The 22234-nt window shown below is 41.1% G+C and overlaps 2 protein-coding genes across 4 annotated transcripts; one reads left to right on the top strand and one right to left on the bottom strand.

Moving 5' to 3' along the window:
* Positions 1-890: 890 nt before the first annotated feature.
* On the top strand, positions 891-8955 carry acvr1l (activin A receptor, type 1 like). The gene is made up of 10 exons (XM_041813142.1): positions 891-1031; positions 1749-1832; positions 1987-2238; positions 2950-3161; positions 3410-3509; positions 4114-4260; positions 6069-6344; positions 6614-6811; positions 6950-7080; positions 7682-8955. Exons 2-10 carry the CDS (start codon positions 1760-1762, stop codon positions 7811-7813), a joined length of 1521 nt encoding a protein of 506 aa, XP_041669076.1. The 5' UTR covers positions 891-1031; positions 1749-1759; the 3' UTR covers positions 7814-8955.
* A 672-nt stretch (positions 8956-9627) lies between these two features.
* Positions 9628-22025, bottom strand: d2hgdh (D-2-hydroxyglutarate dehydrogenase). 3 transcript variants are annotated; one of them, XM_041812062.1, is made up of 11 exons: positions 21888-22025; positions 19929-20298; positions 19786-19843; positions 19571-19710; positions 19304-19497; positions 18564-18732; positions 16068-16211; positions 15844-15986; positions 14959-15124; positions 10882-11159; positions 9628-9765 (listed from the first exon to the last, which is right to left on the bottom strand). In XM_041812062.1, exons 2-10 carry the CDS (start codon positions 20260-20262, stop codon positions 10897-10899), a joined length of 1611 nt encoding a protein of 536 aa, XP_041667996.1. In that variant the 5' UTR covers positions 20263-20298; positions 21888-22025; the 3' UTR covers positions 9628-9765; positions 10882-10896. The 3 variants fall into 3 exon arrangements, with proteins under 3 accessions (XP_041667996.1, XP_041667995.1, XP_041667997.1); XM_041812061.1 differs by lacking the exon at positions 9628-9765 and having other exon boundaries at positions 10369-11159; XM_041812063.1 differs by lacking the exon at positions 9628-9765 and having other exon boundaries at positions 10369-11159; positions 15844-15962.
* Positions 22026-22234: the final 209 nt, after the last annotated feature.

Here is a 22234-nt window from a genome sequence, read left to right as displayed (position 1 = left end):
CATTTTTAAAAGATTAGGACTCTTTGGGAACATTTACAAATTAAAAATGATGAGGGTGACATTTTTTAGGTGGAACTGTGTTATTTTTGCCCAAATGATGTGATGATGTTGGCATTCTAAAGCTACATTTGTTTTAAAGTTGTTTAATAACCGTGTATATAATCACCTGATAAGTAGTTTCTAGGTAGCATGTCCCTGGATCTCCCTGAGTTGGGCTCTGCTCCTAGTCAGTAAGTTTCTGTAAAAGACTAAGAATATTTTTGCTACAATTCTATTTAATATTAGTTTGTTTTGAGCACACAATATAGTTTTAGTTAGTGAATAGTTTCTATAAAGCCTTGTTTTTATTGAAGTTTTAGGTAACTAAAAGGATTTTTACACTTTAGTTTCAGTTAGTTACTTTAATTCAACTATAATAACCTTGTTCTGCTTTATTAATGTTTGTACTTTTGATTTAGGAAGTCAATTTGATGCTTTGCTGAGTAAAAGATTTTTTTTTTTTTTTTTTTTTTTTGTCTATGGATAATTGTTTGTTCATAGTTTCAGCGATTGACTTCTACATTTTACAGATAAGACCCTCTTAATCCCTTGAATTTTACTGGTCACACAGTGTACAAAAATGTAGTCTAAATTTATATCTAGCTAAATGAACATGACTTTCCTATTAAAAAAGTTAGGTCCCTGTCAGGATGTTAAACTCTGTAAATTATTTAATTATACTTAAACAGCTAATAAATAAAATGAATGATAAAAGTCTCTCAGTTTAGCTCCAGTTATTGTAATCATCAGCTTTTACTCTGATCAATAAATCAGTGTACTCCCTGTTGGAGGACTCCACCGCCCCACAATGCATTTCGACGATAATGTTTTGATTACGTCATGGGTGGCTGTAAGGGAAGACAGCCAGTGGGTGGGCTGGGCTGTGGTCTTACCTTCTGACACTAAAAGCTGGTTTATTAGATAATTTCACCTAAAACAGAAATACAGGTTCATCACAGGATGAGTTAGAGGCTCTCCCTGCCGTGTGCCCGGTAGGTAAACGGTTTTTATGGCTTTATTTTGATAGTCTCCGCCAGGCTGCCAGGCTCTGCTTTGTTGCTGTACTGTTAGCTTAGCTTGCGGAGCTAACAGCAGCAGCAGCGGGCAGCCGTCTGTCTGACTGGCGCCTCTGAGGCGCCTGTGGACGGCCAATAAAACCTCCTGTTAATGGCCTGTAAGCAGCTATAGCAAACAGACAGAGCCACAGCCTGAGAGGTAAAGAACAAGCTGCTGATTGTTCCTACGTCTCCTTTACAAACATCGAGTGTGACATTGAAATGTGAAGTGTTAGCTTTCAGGCGGAATCTGTAGTAGTAGCTGTCAGTGTACTCTCTCTACACTGACTGTTAGCCTGCAGAGGAAGAGTTACAACCCTCCGAAAGCACAAGTGCTAGCTTGATTATATTGTGATGAATCAATGAAGGATAATCTCATAATTATGTTGCATCATAGCAAAGATTACTGACTTGATGAACTACTTTTAATTGAAAACAAGGCGATTATCTTTGATGTGGCTATTAATCCCTTAATTATGGGTGTGTATCAAATAAAGACTGACAAAAGCAAACAGTGAATGTTTAATCTCTGATATTAAAAGCTCTTATTTGCGTGAAGCCTTGGCAGGATCGTGGTAAAACACAAAATAGCTCAATATAATTATCCTCTGAGCTGGAGTAAATACTAACCTGATGTCTCTTTTTCTCTTCTAGTGCACTGAAACATGGATAGATGCGGTGTCCACGTCCTTCTGTTGCTCCTGCTGCTGACCCTGCAGACATCAGCAGAGGGCTCAGGTACTGTTCTGAACTTTATTCTACTTCAACAGATGTCAGACTCTCATGCTGCTTCATCATACATGATTTACTTAGAAAATGCTTTAATGGATAGAAGTTGTTTCTTTGATTCTCTGCTGTGTTTTGGTACTTACTCCTATCATCTCTCCCACAGATGGACATCTAGTGTGTGTGTGCGATACCCCTAAATGCCAGGACACCCAGTGCCATGGCTCGCGGTGCTTCTCTTCTGTTAAAGTCATTGGCGGTGGGGTTGAGTTCGAGCGCGGCTGTCTGGAGGGGTTGGAGAAAATCAAACTGCATTGCTCCACAGCTCCGTCCTCGCACCAAGCCATTTTCTGCTGCTCCCAGGACATGTGCAATGGCAACACGAGCAGGAGCTCGCTGATGTCTCTACTGCCATCAGGTGAAGAATAGAATAGAATAGAATAGAAAAAATAGAAAGTCTTCATTGTCATTGTAAACTCAGTAAACAAGAAAATTAAGAATGCAACTCAATCTGGTGTGAAGACGACATAGAGAACACAGGTCAACTGACACATAGTAAAAACAAAATACACAGTTTAAACATAAGAATCTAAGCTAATATCAGGACAAAAACTGAGTAGGATTGCGGAGTATTGAAAACTCTGTCTACTAGCTGCACTGAGCCCTTAACACCAGATGATGCAAAAAAATTTGCATGCAAACTGTCTGTGCTACTCAGCTAGGAGGACAGACACACTGACAGCAGGTCAATAAAGATTTTTTAAATGGGTTAAAAGTAGCAAATGGTGCGTGCAGCACAGCTGGTGCCCCGTGCCTCTCTCAGAGAGCACAATAGAGTGAAACCTGCCTAAAACTTTCTCGAATATATGGCCATTAAAGGCTGATATATGGGTTGTAGATGTTTTTGTTGGAGCTCAAAGACAAAGATGAATGCACATTAATTTAAAGAAATATTTAATGCAATCAGAAAAACTCAAAATCAGAAGGTTAATTTGATAATGTTGCCTACTGTAGCTTTAGTGTAGCTTTTGTAAGGGTGGGAATTACTACAAAAAAATTATCACGCCATTTGACAAAATGCATTTGTGATAATGTAATTTTTTAAATTTTTTCCTATCCTTGCTCACAGCTCCACAAGGAGAGCCAGTCCGGTATCGTTTAGAGACCTTAGCCCTCTTTGTTCTCGGTCCTGTGGTGGTTCTGGCTTTGCTGTCCATAGTGTCGGTTTTGGCCTGCAGGAGACTCCACCACGGCCGTCTGCAGAGGCTGCAGGAGTTCGACACGGAGCAGGGAGCCATAGACGGCCTCATCAGCTCCAACGTTGGAGACAGCACTTTAGCGGTGAGAATAAAGAGCTTCTTGTTCCAAGAAATAGAAAGAGAGACTCCCAGCAGAGTAAACAGATATACCATCACACTTGTTATGATCACTTCTAACCTCAACAGTGTTTACCTCCGCATTAGCAGTCAGTCAAGTCTGATATTTGTTGATGCTCCCACAGGCTTTGCCAGCTTGTGTTTTGTGTTTACATATTTGTCCTTAAAGATTCTGGCACAAGTAGCTGAGCTGATATCTGCTTCTCTCTTTAGGACTTGTTGGACCACTCGTGTACATCAGGCAGTGGTTCAGGTCTTCCCTTCCTTGTGCAGAGAACTGTGGCAAGACAGATCAGTCTGATGGAGTGTGTGGGTAAGTTCAGCATACAAGGGTCCACAGAAGAAGTGTGCATGGTGGACTCAAGTCTCTGATTACTTTAACCAAAGTACAGAAGACAAATGTCATTACAGCATGTAGGATATAACGTAATACCTAATGATACAAAGCTGCCCCATACAGCTGATGTGAGGGCAACTTCTTTAGAGCAAATATCAGGTCATGTGTCTATCTTTACTGTTCTTGTGTTCAGAGAAAGAACACAAATGTACAGTTCTTGTTTTTTGTTGTTGATGCAAGTTTTACTTTTTATGGCAGTTTAATATTTTGAGTGTTGAAATAAAAATATGGAGGTCAGATGCCTTGCGGTCCTGTTTCACACTGCACAATAGAGCACATATTTTAAGAGTTTAGAAGTGGAAAAATGTGGCTCTGTGCTACTTTGTTCTGTCGATGTGGAAACATCTGACCCGCGTCAGATGGAAGTCAAACTCAGAGCTACTTCAGACAAGGATTACAGCTGTGCAATAACAAAAAGAGCAATCTGAGAGCACTTTTTCAATATTTTAACAGACAGTGAACTACAGCTTCTGCTCTTTCTACCTGTTTCAATGTCCTCTTCCTTCATCTTTCTTTTCAGGTAAAGGAAGGTACGGAGAGGTGTGGAGGGGGCAGTGGCAGGGGGAGAATGTGGCTGTTAAGATCTTCTCCTCCAGAGATGAGAAATCCTGGTTTAGAGAAACCGAGATCTACAACACTGTGCTGCTAAGACATGAAAACATACTTGGTGAGTTAATACAGGGGAGGAAAAACATCCCTCTGGTTTGAAAGGTGAAGTACCATGCCCCTTTCCTCCTTTTACCCTTCTTGGTCAAAATATGATATGCATCGAGCACTAGAGGTTTTTGACCCTCTATTCTGTGAGGGGCTGTTAAATAGAGCAAGGCATTTTTAACACAGCTTTTCCAAACATCCTAGTTTTATTTTGGATGCCTACATTATTTTAGTTTGAACACAGAAACAAAATGTTTCACAAAAACCAAGAACTACCAGGGTCCAAATAATGATCCCCCTGGTGCAAATAGTCAGTTGTGTCTCCTTTTTGCTGGGTAACAGCCTGCAGTTGTTTGTTGTAGATTTAGTCTCAGACTTGACTCTTGAGGGATTTCGTCTCATTCTTCTTTGGCCAATCTCTCAAACTCTTCCAGATTTTTTAAAGATTTATTTTTGGGCCTTGTATGCCTTTATTAGATAGAGGAGGACAGTGGATAAACACGGAAACAGGGACAAAAGATTGGGGAGAGCAATGGGACAAAGGGCCACAGGCCAGATTTAAACCCGGACCATCTGCGTACATGGGGTACACCCTAAACCACTCAACCATCTGCACGCCCCAGCTCTTCCAGATTTGATGGTCAGATGGCATGGACCTTGGTCTTCAGTTCACCCAGCAGATTTTCAATGAGTTTCTAGTCAGGGCTTTGGTCAGGCCAGTCTCTTAAGGTTCACTTCAGTCTTCTGGAGGAAGTTCTTCACCAGGAGCCAAGGATATTATTGGTTGTTGTCATGTTGGAAGACAAAGAGACATCCCAGACCCAGTTCAGCTGCTGACTGCTTGAGGTTTTCTTTCTAAATCTCCACATATCATTATTTCTACATGATTTCTTTCCACCTTTACCAGATTCTCAGTTCCAGACTCGCTGAAGTATCCCCACAGCATAATCCTCCCAGTGCTGTGTTTTTCTGTGGGTATGGTGTTCTTTGGGTTATACTCCTCTCCCTTCTTTCTCCAAACATCACCAACATCACTGTGGCCAAAGAGCTCCAGTTTGGTCTCATCTGACCAAAGGACATGCTTCCAGGATCAGAATCTTTCTCCAGGTTGTCCCCAGCAAATTTCAGTCTGGCTTGAAGGTGTCTTTTCTGCAGAAGTGGACTTTTTCTTGGTCCATTCCTGTGCAGGGCTCTGGTGATGGTCTTCTTTGAGACTACAGTTCCTGTCTTGTCTAAGTCCGCCACTAGTATCTTGGCAGTTTTTTGGGGCGCTTTAGACACATCTCCAAGTAGTTTTCTTTCCAGAGTCTCTAAAATTGTTCTCTTCTTACTGCTGCAAGGTTTGTTCTGGACTGTGTGGCTCTATTTGAATTTCGTAATGATCCTTCTCACTCCAGTTCTTGACTCTTGGCGGTCAGCTCTAAAGGGGGGTAATAATTTACACTCTGGTAATTTTTGTTTTTTTGTGAAATAATTTTGTTTCTGTGTGCAAAGTAAAATAATGTAAGCATCCAAAATAAAACCAGGATGTTTAGAAAAGCTGTGTTAAAAATTGTTTTCTCTGTTTATCAGCACTTGGGAAATACTAACCCTAACCCTGAAATCTGTGTAGGCGGACCACAAACAAAGGACTGTGTTGGATAGTAGATCTTCAGGATTTCCAAATCTATGTGCAAAATACTAAAAGGCGTGATGATTTGTCTCCTTTAAAAGATGTTGCTACCCTGTGATCAACTCTGTCTGAAATGATGTTTTGTTACTAAAATCATAACTGACATTTTCTCCCCATCCATCCTGTTTTCTCGTCTCTCCTCCTCTCAGGCTTCATGGCGTCTGACATGACTTCTCGTAACTCCAGCACCCAGCTGTGGCTCATCACTCATTACCATGAGAACGGTTCTCTCTATGATTACCTGCAGCGGGTTGCTGTGGAGACGTCAGAAGGCTTGGCGATGGCTGCATCAATAGCGTGCGGCCTGGTGCATCTGCACACGGAGATCTTCGGCACTGAGGGGAAACCTGCCATCGCACACCGGGACCTGAAGAGTAAAAACATCCTGGTCACAAAGGAGCTGCGCTGCTGCATCGCAGACCTGGGTTAGTTAATATTTCACTCTCAGCTACCTCTGCGATTCATCAGTTTCATCATTTATGCCATCACTCATCAGTAGTGGGTAGACTGTTTCTACAAAGACAACAAAAATAAAATCTTATAAGGTCAAAAGATGTTTATCAAACTTTTGGAAGCTGATTTTGCACATTTCATTTGTTTGCAGCCTTGTTTTTGGTCATCTGGGTTGTCTTTGTGTGTAAAAGTGCCCGATGTGTTGTTTTTTTAAAAAATTTGTTTAAATTGCATGTTACAGGGCTGGCTGTGACACACTCACAGGCAGATAACCAGCTGGATGTGGGCAACAACCCAAAGGTTGGCACTAAACGCTACATGGCACCAGAAGTGCTGGATGAGACCATCCAGACGGACTGCTTTGATGCCTACAAGCGCGTGGACATCTGGGCCTTTGGATTGGTGCTGTGGGAAATTGCAAGACGCACGTACAGCAACGGTGAGCTTCAGTCATGATGTACACTTTAGTTCACCGGCCTGTGGTCCAAACAGACTTTATTCTGTGCTGATAGAAGACAGACCTGCTTTGCCCTTGTTCCAGCTATTTCTATAATGAACTTCTTTGCGTTGACTCCAGGTATTGTTGAGGAGTACAAACCTCCGTTCTACGATCAGGTGCCCAATGATCCCAGCTTTGAGGACATGAGGAAAGTTGTGTGTGTGGAGCAGCAGAGGCCTTTTATTCCCAATCGTTGGTTTTCTGATCCTGTGAGTACATCATTTCATTCTTTTATCATTTTTAATCCAGTTAAAGGATGGTTGTACAATTCCTTTGACACCAAAACCTGTTAAAAATAGATGATTTCAGTGTCTGTTCTGGTCTATAAATCACAATGGCCTAAGGCTTTGGGTGTGATTACTTGTTTTTATGTCTGACAACCGTCACTGTAGGCCTGAGATAAATCTCTGTTACAGGCAATAACCAAGAAAGTATTTTTCCCCCCACCCGCAAAATATTTTTTTCTTTAAAAAACTCACAACTAATGTGAAATGTTTGGTTGTTTAAGCATTAAAGTGTTTTTAACCAGGGACACAAACAAAAAAAAAAGTAATTAAAAAAAACTGCAGGCACACAATGTTGACAATGTTTTTGTGCAATTTAGACAGAATGCAGGACTTTTCCTGCCATTTTTGGTAACTGCCTGCAGAGTATAACCCAATACTGGGCTTCTGTTTTTGTTTTTATTGAAATAGATATCAGCATTTTTTATTTTTACTAGTAGAGTAAAATTCTGGTGTTATGACAGACTCAGCCTCAGGAGCTCCTGCAGTCTTATTGATTAATCTGTTACTCTCCTGTCTCTCTCAGACTCTTTCGGCTCTGGTTAAACTGATGAAAGAATGTTGGTACCAGAACCCGTCCGCCAGACTCACAGCGCTGCGCATCAAGAAAACCCTGGACAAGATCCACAGCTCCCTGGAAAAGGGCAAAGAGTCGTGAGAGGAGCCTCGGCCTACAGAAGACTTCCTTTTTGTTACCAACAGGGGGTGACAAAGAGAACGGACAGAGAAAAGAGTCGAAAAGCATCATCCAGCCTCATCCCTCTCCTGGCTCTCTTACCTTTTTTCTGTGGTCGTCTTCCACGAGCATCCTTCTCTCTCTGGTGTTTGGATCTGTTCTTTCTGAATACGCCAGCCTTTACTACGGGACATAAACCGCACTGAACTCTAGACTGAGTGTGATCTACATGGATGGTTATGGTAGTTCTCCATCCAAACGCTTTAACGCCCATTTATGACTACTCCAAAACTACAGACACTCTCCACTACGTTACTGAGTCGACTACAATTCAGTTACTGATCCCCAGCCACTGCAGCTGCTCAGAGACAATCAGACATGTTTTATGGTTTAGCTTTATCTGAACATGCCAACTCTACACACAAAACACTGAAATGTTGACTAACAAAAAGGAGAAGAGCCAATAGAATCAAAGCTGTTTTTAAACTTTTGAATAATGTTTATGTATTAAATCCAATGCTACCACACTACTGAGGATGTGCAAGACTGATGTATGAGGTTGCGTGAAACTGACTGTATACATATATAGGCATTTACTCTACTGGACTTAGTGTACCCATGTTTATTGGAGCTAGTAGGAACTGATTCTCAAAAATAGGAACGAGGTAGATCGTTCCTGATTGTTTTAGAGACAAAACTGGAAAAAAACAAAGTGTACCTGCCAATAGGAGTTAGTTTATAATAAGAGAGTATAAATGACGTGATCCTCTCTGCCTTTAAACACTAACTGTGGCTCATTTTAAAGAAGTCTTCTGTTCAGGCAGGGAGGAGTCGAGGTGAGTTTGTTTGTGGCAGAGCGGACATTTTTAATTTGAAGCGAGTGGGGTCTCTGTTTACTTCTCTCGTCTCCCATAATGCCACTCTGAAGAAGTTGCCTGAATAACAAGAGAACACTCCATCGTCAGTCTTTTTATTCAAGGTTCATTTTTCATAAGAAACAAAGTTGCCTAGATGAGCGGTTACAATGAATTTGTTCACAAATGCTGGGTTTGTTTTGGAAAAATGTTGCTCTGTCTTTTTTATATGTAATAAAACATTGCCTAACAATTAACCGGCCTGTGTGAGGATGATTGCATTCAGGTGCCAGATTCAACCCTTGGATGTTTTACCCTTTTGTTAATTTTATAAATCAATCATGTTAATTTAATTTGTCTTTTTTTGATTAGTGACTGCATAAATAATCATCCCTTTTAAAGTGGCTGACCTAATTCAACACAGGCCCAGCCAGTTGGTGCTAGTAGTCTCACAATTAGTGAAATGAGAATCACCTGAGTGCAGTAAATGTGTCTCGATGATTGTAGTATAAAGACACCCGTGTCTGGAAGGTCCAGACATGGGTATTTCTGGCTACCATTACACCATGAAGACAAAAGAACCCCCCAAGCAACTCAGAATAAAGGTTATTTAAAAGTATAAGTCAGGGGATGGATACAAAAAATTTCAATGCTCTTAACATCCCCCATCAAGAAATGGAAGGAATATGGCACGTGTAAATCTGCCTAGATCGACAGTCCTCACAAATTGAGTGAGCATGCAAGAAGGAGACTAGTGACAGAGACCACCTATGACTACTCTGAAGGAGTTACAAGCTTCGACGGCTGAGATGGGAGACTGCATACAACAACTGTCGATCAGGTTCTTCATCAGTCAAAGCTTTATGGGAGAGTGCCAAAGAGAAATACACTGTTGAAGAAAACTCAGATTAAATCTGGACTAGAGTTCACCAAAAGACATGCGGGAGACTCCATGGTCATGTGGAAGAAAGTTCTTTGGTCTGATGAGACACAAATGGAGCTATTTGGTCAACAGACGAGATGCTGTGATGCAAGGTGGTGGCAGCATCATGCTGTGGGAATGCTTCTCAGCAGCTGCCCCTGGAAGGATTGTAAAGGTAGAGGGTAAAATGAATGCAGAAAAATACAGGAAAATCCTGGAGGACAATCTTCAGTCTGCAAGAGAACTACCGCTTAGAAGATTTAGTTTCTAGTAAGACAATGACTGGAAGCATACAGAGAAAGTCATTACCCATAGTGCATTGCACAAAAATGGCTGCCTAGATATTGATCTATTTTTTCAAAATTTCTCAAAATGCACAATCCTGGTGTTTTAGAGGATACACACGAAAAACACTGATATTAATCTGACAGAGTCAACATGTCTGCATGTGCAGCATTCTTTTCAAATCATTCACAGCTGAATCCAAACAAATCTCCATAAAGGTAGGATTTATTTCAGGATTCTTGTTATAAATTTGAATACGTGTGTGCTTGTTGAGTTTGCTGGTGTAAACAATTTTAAGTTACAGGCTTACATGAGTAAATGAAGCAGTCTTTTCTTGCTGTGAGATATGAAGATATGTAATATAATATTATATAAAAACAGTTAATATGTAAAACAATTTCAAATTTTTGGACATTTTCTATAAAGCTGCAGGGAATTCTAGTTTTGTGGTTGCAGACAAAAGTATTTACACAATCTTTAAAATCATTCATTAAATTTTTATTAAATTGTCCCAAGACATGACTACAGCATACAAAGAAGTTACATGAAGAACAAGTCTATGTTGTACTTCTTACAGGCACAGCCTTTGTTTTATAAGCTGTACTGCCCCCTAGTGGTTGCCAGTAAAACTACTGTACACAGATATCACTCCTCCACTTCCTTCTTTATTTAAAATACACTCTGGTATTCATTTTTATACAGCTGTCTTTGATTTAAGATCTAAATCATGTTTAAAAGTTTAGTGTTGGAGTGCTTCAGACTGAAGCTACTCAAAATGTGAGTAGTTGAGGTAGATGATCACACTAGGCAGTACATATTGAACAAACTAATGCTTACAGCTTATAGCTTCTTGGACGAATTATATTCCTTGTGCAAAACCACAGCTCTTCTTTTAAAAGGGTATCACAGGGTGGCACAAAACCCACATGGCACTGAGTGTTACTAAAACTGACCCCTCCAGTCTGAGCTGTGCAGACATCACCACCTACCCTGCAGCTCTTGGGTCATTTCAGGTTATCTGGTAAAGTCTTGTACGGGTTGAGGATGCCCTTAGGGTCCAGCATGGCCTTGATGTCACCCATGAGAGCCACAGCCTGGCTGGGTTTGCTGTAGTAGATGTAGTTCCTCTTCTTCAGACCCAGACCGTGTTCTGCACTGATGCTGCCCTGACAGCTGGCCGTCCACTCATAAACAAAGGGCTCAATCGCAGCGAGGAGAGCCGGGTCTTTGGCAGGAGAGGTGATGTTTAGGTGAAGATTTCCATCTCCTGAAGGTGCACATGGAGAGAGATTAGACAATAGATGAAAACAAAGACAAGGGCTGGGCAATACACTGAGAACATTTTGACAACCTCAAAATACAGAAATATTGCAGAGGCTTTTGTACAATTTAGCCTGTCTCTACATGTGCATCTAAATAAATTAGAATATTGTGGAAAAGTTAACGCAAACCCAAAACTCAGTATCTAAAGAAAACATTCTAATATTACTTGAAACTGATAAAAAAATGTTTTTAATACAGAAAAGTATGTTCATTTATGCACTCAATACTTGGTAATGTGACATGGAGGCGATTAGCCTGTGGCACTGATGGGGTGTTATGAAGCCCAGGTTACTCTGATAGAAGCCTTAAGCTCATCTGGATTGTTGAGTCTAGTGTTTTGCATCTCCCCAAGAGATTCTCTTTGGGGCTCAGGTCCGGTGAGTTTGCTGGCCAATCAAGAACAGGAATATCATTCATTTAACCAGCTTTTAGTACTGCCAACTCCTGATATAAAATGAAATAAGTATCTACATAAGGCTTCTCAGCAGATGGAGCAAGAAGAGCTCTAAAATCTCCTAGTACTCTGGACCTGATAAAGACCAGTGGACCAACAGTAGCAGATGACATGGCACCCCAAACCATCACTGACTGTGGAAACTTCACACAGGACTTTAAGTTTCTTGAATTCTGGGCCTCTCTGATCCTCCTCCAGACTCTGGGTCCTTGATTTCTAAAAGAAATGCAACATTTGCATCCACGTGAAACAGGACTTCGGACCACTGAGCAACAGTCCAGTCCTTTTCATCCTTAGTCTAAGTTAGCTGCTGATGACGTCTGTGGTTCAAGAGTGGTTTGTAATCCATGTCCTGGATCTGTCTGTGCACGGTGGCTTTTAAATCTCTGACTCCAGCCTCAGTCTGCTCCTTGTGAAGCTCCCCCAACTTCTTGAATGGCATTTGCTTGACAATCCTCTCAAGGCTGCGGTTATCCCTGTTGCTTGTGCACCTTTTTTTAACCACACCTTTTCCTTCCACTCAGCTTTCTATGAACACACTTGGATACAGCACTCTGAACAGCTAGCTTCTTTAGCAGTGACCCTCTGTGTCTTACCCTCCTTGTGCAAGGTGTCAATGACTGTCTTCTGGACATCTGTCCAGTCAGCAGTCTTCCCCATGATTGTGTAGGCTACTGACCCAGACTGAGAGACCATTTAAAGGCTCAGGAAACCTTTGCAGGTGTTAGCTGATTAAAGTGTGACACCATGAGTCTCAAATATTTAATCTTTTCATAATATTCCAATTTTCTGAGAGACTGAATTTTGGGTTTTATTAGCTGCAAGTCATAATCATTACAATGAAAAGAAATAGACTTCAAATTTCCCCCCTGTGTGTAATAAATCTATATATGAGCTTCACTAGTGAAATAAATTAACTGTTACATGGTATTCCACTTTATTTAGATGCACCTGTAAGATAAGATAAGATAAGATAAGATAAGATAAGATAAGATAAGATAAGATAAGATAAGATAAGATAAGATAAGATAAGATAAGACAAATGTTAATGTCCCCGTAGGGAAATCTGTCCTGGACTCTGCCCCACAGTTACAAAATCAATAAATACATAAATAGCAGTGACATACTGGCATATTGCATAACCCCTTGGCACATCTCTTAAGAGTTTGTCTACCATTTTTGATAGTAACAAATTCAAGATTACCCAGTATTTGGGTGTTTAGGAGTTCTACTCTGTGGCTGTGGTATCTAAAAAAGTCTCTATATTGTTTGGTGTTTTTCTAGCATCATAGCATCAGTATTGAGTTATGGCTTTTGGTCCATAGAGGAGACTGAAGATGGCAAAGCTGGAATACAAAAAGATGATAGAGAGGAATTTTCAACCCAGCAACATCCGTGATGTGTGGAGAGGAATCAGTACCATCTCTGGACATAACAACAAAAAGAAAAGGGAGCCAATAGTGGGTGATGTGGAAAGAGCTGATGAACTCAACCTGTTCTTTAACAAATTTGACACTGTGGACACACCTACTTCCACTGCTGCTCCTTCTTCTTCTCCTCAACATATGGAGAACCCCACTATAGCTCCTCCTTCTCCCTCTCCATCTCCTATACTTGTCTCCACAGCTGCAGCCACTTCCCTTCTAGCACCTGTACCCTTCTCTGTCACAGAGACAGGGGGGAGGTTGGAGCTTGAGAGACTTTGCTCTGGGAAGGCAGCTGGCCCAGATGGTGTGTGCCCAAGGCTGCTTAAAGACTGTGCTGTACAACTGTGTCAACCTCTCCACAGGATCTTCAACCTGAGTCAACAGCTGGGGTGGGTGCCTGCTCTACGGAAAACATCCTGTATTGTACCGGTACCAAAAATCAAATGTCCGGCTGAACTAAATGACTACAGACCTATTGCCCTTACCTCACACATCATGAAAACTCGCGAGCGGCTGATTCTACGCCTACTGAGGCTTGAGGTCAAAGACAAACTCGATTCCCTGCAGTTTGCATACAAAGAACACATGGAGTGGATGATGCCATCCTCTTCATGCTTCACCGTGCCCTGTCTCATCTGGAGGAACCTGGAGTTTATGTGAGAATCATGTTCTTTGATTTTTCAAATGCATTCAACTCCATCCAACCCACCATACTCAAAGACAAGCTCACAAAGTGGGAGTGGATCCTTCCTGTGTTCCTTGGATCGTAGATCACCTGACAGGAAGGCCACAGTTTGTCAGGCTGGGGAACTGTGTTTCTGGGACATTAATGAGCAGTCCAGAGGCTCCACAAGGAACAGTCCTGGCTCCATTCCTGTTCACACTGTATACATCAGACTTCAAATACAGCGCTGAGTCCTGCCACATTCAGAAATACTCTGATGACACTGCTATCATGGCATGTATCAGAAATGGACATGAAGCCGAATACAGGGATCTGATAAGTGCCTTCAGCGACTGGAGTCACAAAAACTGCCTGCTACTCAACACCTCAAAGACAAAGGAAATGATCATAGATTTCCACAGATCCAAACCCCCTCTTCAGCCAGTGAACACTTGTGGCATGGGCATTGAGGTGGTGACATCGTATAAATATTTAGGTGTACACCTGGATAATAAGTTGGACTGGTCTAAAAACATAGACTTCATCTACAAAAAGGGGCAGAGCCGCCTCTTTTGCCTCAGAAGACTCCGATCAATAGACATCTGCAGGAAGATGCTAATTTATCCCGTCTCCGTGAGCTTGTCTTTGAGTATGGTGGGTTGGATGTAGTTGAATGCCAATGGCAAGTGTTCTGTTTTATGCTGCAGTCTGCTGGGGAGGCAGTGTAAAACACAAGGATGCAAGGCGTCTGAACAAACTGGTTAAAAAAGCTGGCTCTGTGGTCGGAATCAAATTGAACTCATTGGAGGATGAGGTGGAGAGACGCGCACTGAGTGGAGGCCATTCTGAGAAACATGGATCATCCACTTCATATCTCCCTCAATGAGCAAAGAAACAACGGTGGTGGACGGCTCCTATCTCTGCGCTGCAGGACAGAAAGATTTAGAAAATCTTTCATACCATCAGCAATTAGACTGTATAATTCTAAACTAAACAGATGAGACTCCCAGACGATTGAATTTCCCTTCGGGGATAAATAAAGTTCTTGCATTGTATTGTATTGTATATTGCCTGACCCTAATACAAACCACAATTATCAGAAATTGTGTGTTTTGTTTACAACTGCACCCATATTGTGTATCATCCGGTTAAATAGGGAACTCATTAGCAGTCTTAAAATAGAGTCTTCTGATCTTACCTACATGCCCGTATCCCACAACACTTTTGGCCCGGTCCCCCAGGTGCTCCCTCATGTCTGTCACCAGCTGGTAAAGCCGCTCTAATGGAAGCGAGATGTCATACTTGTAGGTGAAGCCATCGTGAGTCAGTGCCTCTGTGACACGTTCACGCATTGACCACAAAGCCTGAAAACAGAAGAGGAAGGACTGAAGTCATCATCATCAGATTTAAAGCAGAGTTTAAAACATAGCTAATACACAGCTTTAACTTCAGACCTAAAGCTTGAAAGACAGGTGCTTGTTATATTCTTTATAATGGTTGATAAATCCATCTTTTACTATAGCGACAATTCATAGCAGAAGTTATCTCAAGACTCCTGACAAAGAGGGCAGGTCTAGACCGTACTTACTGATGTAGCCTCTTAGACCCAACACTAATCACCAGCAGTATTTAGCCTTGTAACATGGCGAGGAAAACCTTCCCTTTAACGGGCAGGAACCTGAAGCAAAACCAGCCTCATAAATCTCCAAATATTCTTTAATAACAGCTGGAGACATCGCTCAAAACAGGATTTAACAGCATGCTTGTTAGGGGCAAATTTAATCTTGGTATTTTCTGCTGCAGAGTGTCTATAAATCAGCACTGTGTGGGAGGCGTCTTCTTAAATACACTGCAAGGGAAATCAGTGTTAATCTTTGTAAAGGAATATGTCAATCAGTACAGCAGTGCTGCTCACTGAGGTCTTTATGTAATTCCTAACAATGAAGAAGTGCTTTAGCATGGAGGAATAAGCTGCACAAAAGATTTAAAAAGAAAAGTACCTGCTATATCATTTATTCCTTCTAGAAATGTCTTTGTCAGTCAAATATACCTCTGGACTTTACTTAAAGATAAAAAAACCAACCTTGATTTTTGAGTCCTCTGTTGCCACAGTCCCATCAATGACTAATGATGCTGTCATCGCCTCGTCTAGGAAGTTGTGCAGTTTTTCCCCATCATGTGTTGCATCAGAACCGGATGTTTCTATGACGACGTAGAACGGACAATCTGCAGGACCGAAGTGATATCTTTCCATGTTTTTGTGTTTTATTGTTTATTATAGAAGTGTGCTGAAGTGTGTGAACCTACCAGAAATAGGATTGGGTAGTTTGAGGTGTGTATTAAGCAGCCTCATACATTCACTGTCCAGAAATTCATAGGCTGATAGAATTTCTCCCAGCATGCCTCTGCAGAGCTGAAAGGTCTTCAGCAGCTGCTCAAAGGTCTCACAGCCTTCAGAGAAAGAAAGAGAATTAAAAAGTTCAAACACGAGTGTATAAATTCTAAATTAGGGTGGTTCTACATTAGGGGCCAGATCTCTGGACACTTTACGCCAAAGTCTGGTTAATTTGATCAACAGAGAGCAAGCAAGCCTTAACATGAGGCTTGACTGTTTCGTATCATGCCCAAGAATGTTTCCCCCTCCTTCCTCTCTACCCTGCTTGTCTGCTTTCACATAAGTAACATTGTTCTGTGCTAGAGGTGCATGATAGAGTGATCTTAGATCGGGAAGTATTAGACCATACCTCCAATCTGCTGAAGCTGGGAAATCAGAGAATCCCATTTTGCTTAAATAATTTACCCCCTCTGCTTCAGCAGAGCAGAGATTCATGGTGAAATTTAAGATTTAGACCTGAAAAAAGAGCTCTAGCTGGCCTGTATGGAACTGCGGGATTCAAGGAACAGTTATTTGTACAATCTGCACAAAGTCTGCAAAGAGACAACATCCTCAGAGTCAGCAGGTGAGAGACCAGAGACACCGCAGTCTTTATTGCATGGGAACGCTTCACAAAGAGTGGCAGAGGCAGATCTAGTCCTGCTGATATTACTCTGCTCTCTCAGTGTTTTACCAAGTTATTAACAAGCATCTCCACCTCTCCTACACACTTTAAAAATCTAATTTAAGGCACTGTAAGACCTGAACTATGAGGATTAATACCACTTTTTCCATAGGGAATGGTCATGAATGAAAGTCATGTGAGGTAAATGATAAAGGAAAAAGACTTTTTTGCCATTAACACCCACATTTGATGATTTCTGCCACATTTAGTCTTTCTGCTCCATTATATGTCATATGATGACACATTTGCAGGTGTGCTGATGCTAAACAGTTTAACATTTAAAAGGCAGAATAACCCTTTTTGTCAGGGAAGATCTGTTAAAATAAAGGTGGGCTACAAGGAATTTGCAAGGGTTTAAGTGAGCAACCTGGACTACTGTTTCACAGCAGTACAGGGTTGATTAAATCACAGAGAGTCAGACAAAATCAGAGAAAGGTCTGAGGTCCTCCCCCAGGGAAATTTAGAACATCAAAGACTGAATTTCCATCAATATCTATGCATTTATTTATATTGCATGCTACTTGAAGGTATTTAAGTCTGCAACTCTGTTTCTTGTTCAGTGTGCAGCAGGCAGGTGTGGAAGTGACACGACTGCCATTAATTCATTTTCTCTACCCCTTATTGAATAAAAATCAAGATTATATTAAAATAAAATAAGATTGATTATTTGTAGCATAACCAATATCACAGAAATTGATCCTATTTTGTTTTTAGTTGTAATGATCAAATATCTGTCATTCTTGCTGGTCTATAAAAAAGGGTAAGGTAACATAAAATACTGCATATGAACATGCTACTTGAATAAACCTACAGCTGTATGAATGCTGCTTTTAGCCCACATTTCAAAATAAATACAACTGTGTAAAAATGTGCCTAATGAAAACTAATCCAGATTTAAAAACACAAAAGCAGACACATAAATCACAATGTTGTCATGGTAAATGCAGGGAAATAAAAAATGTTAGATGCTAAAAATATTGCTGCAGAAGAAAATGAAAAAAAAAATACAGTTTACTTTTAATCTAGGTATTTGTGCATTTAAAAAAAAAATAGGAAGAACTAAGTCTGTTTATTAGCCTTAAAATCAGAATGAAAGAGATTTGTCATAAAATTGAGATCCTGATCCAGCCTTGAAAATTGTGGCATGTCTTTTTTCCCATATTGCACCCCCTTAAACTGTGCCCATGCACAGTTGCATATGTACACAGAGACCTAAAGAAGGTGTACACAGTTGGTTTGCAAATCTGCCAAGAAGAGGAAAGAAGCAGCAGAAACCTTGGTAATCACTCACGACATGAAGTAGGCAGCATTTGCTTATGTTCTGTGCAAACCTGGACTCCAACCTTCTACGATGGAGGTTTCATCATTTTTGAGATGCCAACAACAACCTTCTCCCTAATATCATATTTAATTTGCAGCTCAGATAATAAAACGGGTCCATGCTGGAGACAGGAGATTGTTTAATGCTTTTACAGCTTCACTCTGCACACATCATGTCTGAGACCACCTCTTCAACTGGACTAGAGGACGGTGTATGAGTTTGTTTTCACACTGAACAACTGAACCAGACTTTGGTGTGAAGTGTACTCAGATCTGGGCCGGGTCTCTAATGTAAAACCATAATTAGTATGAAATTAATCAACATAACACTGTCAGCTTTTGTTGCTGAAACATGACAATAATAGCATCAAAAGTGAAGAAGATTTAATGATTAGGAAAACATGTCAAAAGATGTCAGTCTTACCCAGAAAAACCACATTAACAGACTTTGGTTTCCGTGGACAGAGAATGGACACTGCGGTGATAACCCCCAGTGTTCCCTCTGAACCTATGAAGAGCTGTTTGAGGTCGTATCCTGTGTTATCTTTTCTCAGTGTGGCCAAGCAGTCCAACACTCTCCCATCAGCCAAAACCTTTAGATGGCACACACAGAGATGCAAAACTTTCAATCAGTGCTTTCATTTATTATCATATGTGTCTGATTGTAAAAGAATTAGAGGTTAGATTCTCTGCCTGAGCCTGGGACTGACTCAACCTGATCAACGGCCTGGAGCCTGGACAGGGCCAGGATCCACCCTTCTCCAGCCAGGACCCGAGAGGACTCAAAGACATCTGATCCTCATCCATTCATTCACTCCGTTCAAGATCTAAGCTCTAATTGCAATACTTATGGATATAAAACCAGTGGTTATCAACTGGTGGGTCTGGACCCAAATGTGAGTTGCAAATGTGAGCCTGTTTAAAAGATTGTGGTAAGTTTATAAGCTGCTTTTTAAACATGCAGAATCAGTTATGTTGCTTGGTTCCTTCGTATGTTTGGTGCTGTCTGTGCAGTTCAAACTGCACTACTTTTCATTCAATCAATCTGATCGGTTGAAAAACATCAGAAATTTGGATTGCCATTTCTCATTAAGTAGTAGGAGATGGGTCTCGAGGCTAGACTACTTTAGAAACACTGTTATAAACTCTGTATACTCCACTTACCACTTCCAGACCCAGAACTGTCCCATGTAAGGAGCCGTATCGCAGCAGTCGGAGTCCTCCTGCATTCGTTGCCACATTCCCCCCAATGTGACAGCTACCTTTAGCTCCAAGATCAAGAGGCATTATGAAGTCGCTCTCCTCAAGGTAAAGGGACAAGTTCTCCAAGACACAGCCAGCCTGACAGGTCAGAATGCCTGAATAAAAGGACAAAATGTAGTTTTAGTAAGAGTTGCATTCTGGGTAAAACTTCATCGGTTTAAGACTTACCAGAAATACTATCAAAGGTAAGGATGTTGTTCATAAGTGCAGTGGAGAGGATGATCTCATCATAAACTGGCACGCTGCCCCCCACCAGCCCTGTGTTTCCTCCCTGAGGGTTCACCGCCAGATTTCGACTGTTACAGTACCTTCAGGACAGGGAATAAAACAATTTTACCATCCTGTGTTTAATATATTTCTTCTATTAACTATGTGATCCTTACTTTAAGATTTTAGAAACTTCCTCTGTTGTTTGAGGCCGCAGTAACACTTCACTAGAACCTGAGTAAGCAGAAGAATGAAAAACATTACCTTAAAAATATCATTTCTTTAAATGGAATGAGCTAAATCAGTCTTGAGCCACTACCTCTCACTGATTTCAGCCAGTCCATATTACTGGACTCCAGCAGGTCCGGGTCTGTAATGGCTCTCCCTGGAAGGATCTCTCTAAAAAAGGCCAAATCTTCTGGAGTTATTTTGGAAAAAGGAAGTCTCTCTGGGGCTGCAGCAGGGGATGGCTTGGGCCCATCTGTCCCAGCATGCAGTTTCCGGCAGCAGACCCCTGATAGCCATGAATTAGTGGGCAGAAACTGACTGTTGAGGACCACAGGTGAGGGTCTAATAATGGCTGTAGATGAGACGGTGCTGTGGAGGTTTAGAGACTTTCTTAGTCTCAGGGCTTTTTGGAAAATCCTTGCCATCACTGGAAAGAGTGTTTATAGAGGCAGCAGGACAAACTGTTAACAGAAGAGAATTGAAACATTAGTGTGTTTCCATGAGAATCCTTAAACTTTTGTTTAATATATGTTTTATCTAGTCATACCTTTGTATATTAACTACATGCACCTATTAAACACTATGCGGTACAGCACATATAGCAAGCCACTGATGTAATACTGAATGAGTTAGTAGAGTATGGTCTAAGGCACCAAATGGTGGCTTGGAATCTGGACTCAGATGACATCCTTTCCAGACTCAGACCAACTGTTAACTTCAAAAGCATGCCAACTCTTAGCAGTTCTTTCATTTATAGTATCTCACTCTAACCTGTCTGGCGTTTATTACACTTCCAGCCATCGTTTTAGAGGCTTAGGATAGTTACACACCAATGCATTATAAATTGTGCTGATTTTAAGCCAATCTGTATGAGAAAAAAACCCTGAAAAAATCTGTAAAGATCAGGACACTGGACTGTGGAGCGACCAGACACGCTCTTCTGTTTGGCAGTCAGATGGGCGAGTCCGCCGAGAGAACGTTACCTCATGACGGCATTGTGCCAGCTGTGAAGTTTGGTAGAGGAGGGATAATGGTATGGGGCTGGTTTTCCAATCTTAATGCTAAGCATGCCAAGATATTTTGGACAATGTTATGCTTCAAACTGTGTGGCAACGGTTTGGGGAAGGCCCTCTTCTACTCCAACATGACTGTGCCTCAGTGCACAGAGTTCAGGGGAAGAACTTGACTGGCCTGCACAGAACCCTGACCTTAACCCCATCCAGTACCTTTGGGATGAACTGGAATGGAGATTGAGTCAGTGCCTGACCTCATAAATGCTCTGCAGAATGAATGGGCACAAATTCCCACAGAAACACTCCAAAATCTTGTGGAAAGCCTTCCATGTAGAATGGAGCCTATTATAGCTGGGGCAACTCCATATTAAAGTACATTTTGAATATAATGTCATCACAGTCCCTCCAATACAGTGTAAGAAAAATGTTTGGATTTTTATAATAGTATAAATACTTTCACCATTTAATAGTAAGCATACCGAACTGAACCTTAATGATTTGATTTGACAGTACTTGACTGTTAACAATGAAACAACAACAAGGTTAAATTACACAAACAAAGGCACTGATATTTAAAGTAACAGTGGATGTTACAGATCTTTGGATGGGCAAACGTTATCTAATCTTACCTCTACGTCTTAAAGTTGAATACCTCTTAAAAGGGTTACATTAATTACCTGTCCATATAGGCTACTGAAAAACTCACCTTTCCAGAGTGAAACGTCACACCTCTACCTTCTTTTCCTCCTTGATATTATGCCATTTTAATGCCATTTCTATGTTAAACAAGGCTTCAGTGTCTTGGTGCTTATTTTACCCCTTCATGTACCACTTTATTAATTGTTGTGCATCTATATTCAGGATTATATTAGCAAACTGACATTGGTTCCCGTTGTATTTTCCCTCAGTAACATTAACGGTAACCGTGTGAAGAGTTTTGATTTCTCTAGCCTCATAAAGCTGTCAATTCTGAAAGCTAACATAGCACACCGAGTAAGCACAGCTAGCAAATATATACAGTATCTTTATTCACTCACCAGATACTCTTACTTAACATCCCGCATCTTTCGCTCCTTGTCTCTTTATAGTTGTCATATCTCCGAGCGAAATGTGTCACAAAGTTCAAGGCGAGTGAAGTTACTTCACCCTCAGCGTTTACAACTAGCATGGAGCAAACACAGGAAGCTACCAAGGGTGAAGACGGGGTGACAAATCATTGACAAGACTGTCGACCAATCAGAAGGCTTCTCTCAGAGTCAGCCAATAAATGCGAGCCTTTGAGTCGGCCCCGTCTAGCCAATGATTACTGTAGAAAGTGAAGCGCTTTGTTTACATATTTACCAGGAAAGCTGTAGGATTACCTGCCGGTACTTTTGTAAAAATA

Source organism: Cheilinus undulatus, linkage group 18 (genome assembly GCF_018320785.1).
Source record: "Cheilinus undulatus linkage group 18, ASM1832078v1, whole genome shotgun sequence".
Taxonomy (NCBI): domain Eukaryota; kingdom Metazoa; phylum Chordata; class Actinopteri; order Labriformes; family Labridae; genus Cheilinus; species Cheilinus undulatus.
Note: the sequence above shows the minus strand (reverse complement) of the source record. Positions and strands in the feature narration are given on the sequence as shown.

Coding starts and splice junctions, on each gene's coding strand:
- acvr1l (XM_041813142.1), top strand. CDS start 1,760: ATGGATAGATGCGGTGTCCACGTCCTTCTGTTGCTCCTGCTGCTGACC. Junction 3,510..4,113: donor CAGTCTGATGGAGTGTGTGG/GTAAGTTCAGCA, acceptor CTTTCTTTTCAG/GTAAAGGAAGGTACGGAGAG. Junction 4,261..6,068: donor AAGACATGAAAACATACTTG/GTGAGTTAATAC, acceptor TCCTCCTCTCAG/GCTTCATGGCGTCTGACATG.
- d2hgdh (XM_041812062.1), bottom strand. CDS start 20,262: ATGGCAAGGATTTTCCAAAAAGCCCTGAGACTAAGAAAGTCTCTAAAC. Junction 19,844..19,928: donor CTGGCTGAAATCAGTGAGAG/GTAGTGGCTCAA, acceptor CTGCTTACTCAG/GTTCTAGTGAAGTGTTACTG. Junction 11,160..14,958: donor TGTGGGATACGGGCATGTAG/GTAAGATCAGAA, acceptor GTGCACCTTCAG/GAGATGGAAATCTTCACCTA.